General features: G+C 45.9%; 1 protein-coding gene across 1 annotated transcript in view; it reads left to right on the top strand.

The window, feature by feature from the left end:
• The window catches only part of LOC102837440, a 69,786-nt gene that overhangs the window by 2,723 nt on the left and 64,392 nt on the right, over positions 1-2,671 (top strand). Inside the window, exons 3-5 of the mRNA XM_006861713.1 lie at positions 973-1,726; positions 1,831-2,275; positions 2,432-2,669. Of these exons, the coding sequence (XP_006861775.1) occupies positions 973-1,726; positions 1,831-2,275; positions 2,432-2,669 (1,437 nt within the window). The remainder of the gene's footprint in view (positions 1-972; positions 1,727-1,830; positions 2,276-2,431; positions 2,670-2,671) is intronic.

The following is a 2,671-nucleotide window of genomic DNA, read 5'->3' as shown; positions in this document are numbered from 1 at the left end:
TCCTCAGCTTTTGAACAATCTGGGTCTACTTCAGGTCAATCTTCAAACTATCGAAAACATGGACCCAGTTCTAACAATTCTTCAAGTCATGAATCCAGCGCAAGTGGACACAACAAACAACAAACACATTCAGGTTTGGAATCAGGACAGTCCTCAAGCTATGAAGAGTCCGGATCTGAATCAGGACAATCTTCTCGTCAAGATCACCAACACTATGGATGCGGACAGTCTTCAAGTTCTAGACACAATGGTTCAAGTTCAAGTCATTCTTCTAAGCCAAACCATCATGAACCCAACAGAAGTGGATTTTCAGGGTATTGTGGGAAACAAAAGAATGACTCTAGATCACATCAGTCCTCTAATTATGGAAAATTAGAATCTGGTTCTAATGAATCTTCAAGTCTACAAGGGTCTAACTCAGGTCATTCTTCTATGTATGGACAAAATGAGACTGGCTTAGGTCATTCTTCCAACCATAGACAACAGGGCTCTGGCTCAGGAGAGTCGTATAGTTATGCCCAACAAGGATCTAGTTCAAGTCAGTCTTCTAGTCATAGTAGACTTCAGTCTGGTTCAGGTATTTCTACTAGCCATAGCCAACATGGGTCTGGATCAGGACATTCATCTAGCTGTGCTCAACGAGGAGCCAGCTCAGGTCAGTCTTCTAGCTATGGTCAACATGGGTCTGCCTCAGGTCAATCTTCTACTCATGATAGACATGCACCTGGCTCAGGTCATTCCTCAGAATCACGCAAACAAGGATCAAGCTCAGATGAGTCTTCAAGCTATGGTCAGCAAGAATCTGGCTTAGGTCACTCTTCTGGTCATAGTAGACATGAGTCTGGCTCAGGTCATTCTTCCACTCATAGTCAACATGGGTCTGGTGTAGGACAGTCATATACCAGTGGTCAACAAGGATCTAGCTCAGGTCAGTGTTCTAGGCATGGTCAACATGGGTCAAGCTTAGGTCAGTCGTCTAGTCATGAAAGACATGAGTCTGGATCAGGTTATTCTACTAGCTGTGACCAACGAGGATCCAATTCAGGTCAGTCTTCTAGCAATGGTCAACATAGATCTAGCTCAGGTCAATCTTCTAGTCGTACTAGACATGGGTCTGGCTCAGGTCATTCTTCTAGCTGTGGCCAACGAGGATCCAGCTCAGGTCAGTCTTCTAGCTATGGTCAGCAAAAATCTGGCTTATGTCAGTCTTCTAGTCACAGTAGACATGAGTCTGGCTCAGGTCATTCTTCCTCTCATAGTCAACATGGTTCTGGTTCTGGACAGTCAGCTACCAGTGGTCAACATGTATCTAGCTCAAATCAGTCTTCTAGGCATAGTCAACATGGGTCAAACTCAGCTCAGTCTTCCAGTCATGATAGACATGAGTCTGGCTCAGGTCATTCGTCTAGCTGTGACCAACGAGGATCCAGCTCAGGTCAGTCTTCCAGCAGTGCTCAATATAGATCTAGCTCAGGTCAGTCTTCTAGTCATACTAGACATGGGTCTGGCTCAGGTATTTCTTCCAGTCATAGCCAACATGGGTCTGGTTCAGGAGAGTCATCTACTTGTGGCAAACAAGGATCTACATCAGGTGTGTCTTCTAGCAATGGAAAACACGAGTCTGGCTCAAGTCATTCTTCCAGCCATAGTCAACATAGGTCTGGATCACGACAGTCATCTAGCTGTGGTCAACAAGGATCCAGCTCAGGGCAGTCTTCAAGCTATGGTCAGCAGGAATCTGGCTTAAGTCAGTCTGCTGGTCATAGCAGACATGATTCGGGTTCAAGTCATTCTTCCATTCATAGTCAACATGGTTCTTGTTCAGGACAGTCAGCTACCAGTGGTCAACAGTCTTCTAGGCATGGTGAACATGGGTCAAGCTCAGGTCAGTCTTCTAGTCGTACTAGACATGGGTCTGGCTCAAGTACTTCTTCCAGGCATAGTCAACATGGGTCTGGTCCAGGAGAGTCATCTACTTGTGGCAAACAAGGATCTAGATCAGGTGTGTCTTCTAGAAATGGAAAACACGAGTCTGGCTCAAGTCATTCTTCCAGTCATAGTCAACATAGGTCTGGGTCACGACAGGCATCTAGCTGTGGTCAACAAGGATCCATTTCAGGTCAGTCTTCTAGCTATGGACAGCAGGAATCTGGCTTAGGTCAGTCTTCTGGTCATAGTAGACATGAGTCTGGCTCAAGTCATTCTTCCAGTCATAGTCAACATGGTTCTAGATCAGGACAGTCATCTACCAGTGGTCAACATGGGTCTAGCTCAGGTCAGTCTTCTAGTCATGAGAGACATAAGTCCGGTTCAGGTCATTCATGTAGCTGTGGCCAACAAGGATCCAGCTCAGGTCAGTCTTCCAGCAATGGTCAACATACATCTAGCTCAGGTCAGTCTTCTAGTCGAACTACACATGGGTCTGGCTCAGGTATTTCTTCCAGTCATAACCAACATGGGTCTGGTTCAGGAGAGTCATCTACTTGTGGAAAACAAGGATCTAGATCAGGTGTGTCTTCTAGCAATGGAAAACATGAGTCTGGCTCAAGTCATTCTTCCAGCCATAGTCAACATAAGTCTGGAACACGACAGTCATCTAGCTGTGGTCAACAAGGATCCAGCTCAGGTCAGTCTTCTAGCTATGGTCAGCAGGAATCTGGCTTAGGCAGGT

Source organism: Chrysochloris asiatica, unplaced genomic scaffold (genome assembly GCF_000296735.1).
Source record: "Chrysochloris asiatica unplaced genomic scaffold, ChrAsi1.0 scaffold00042, whole genome shotgun sequence".
In the NCBI taxonomy this organism is placed as follows: Eukaryota; Metazoa; Chordata; class Mammalia; order Afrosoricida; family Chrysochloridae; genus Chrysochloris; species Chrysochloris asiatica.
Note: the sequence above shows the minus strand (reverse complement) of the source record. Positions and strands in the feature narration are given on the sequence as shown.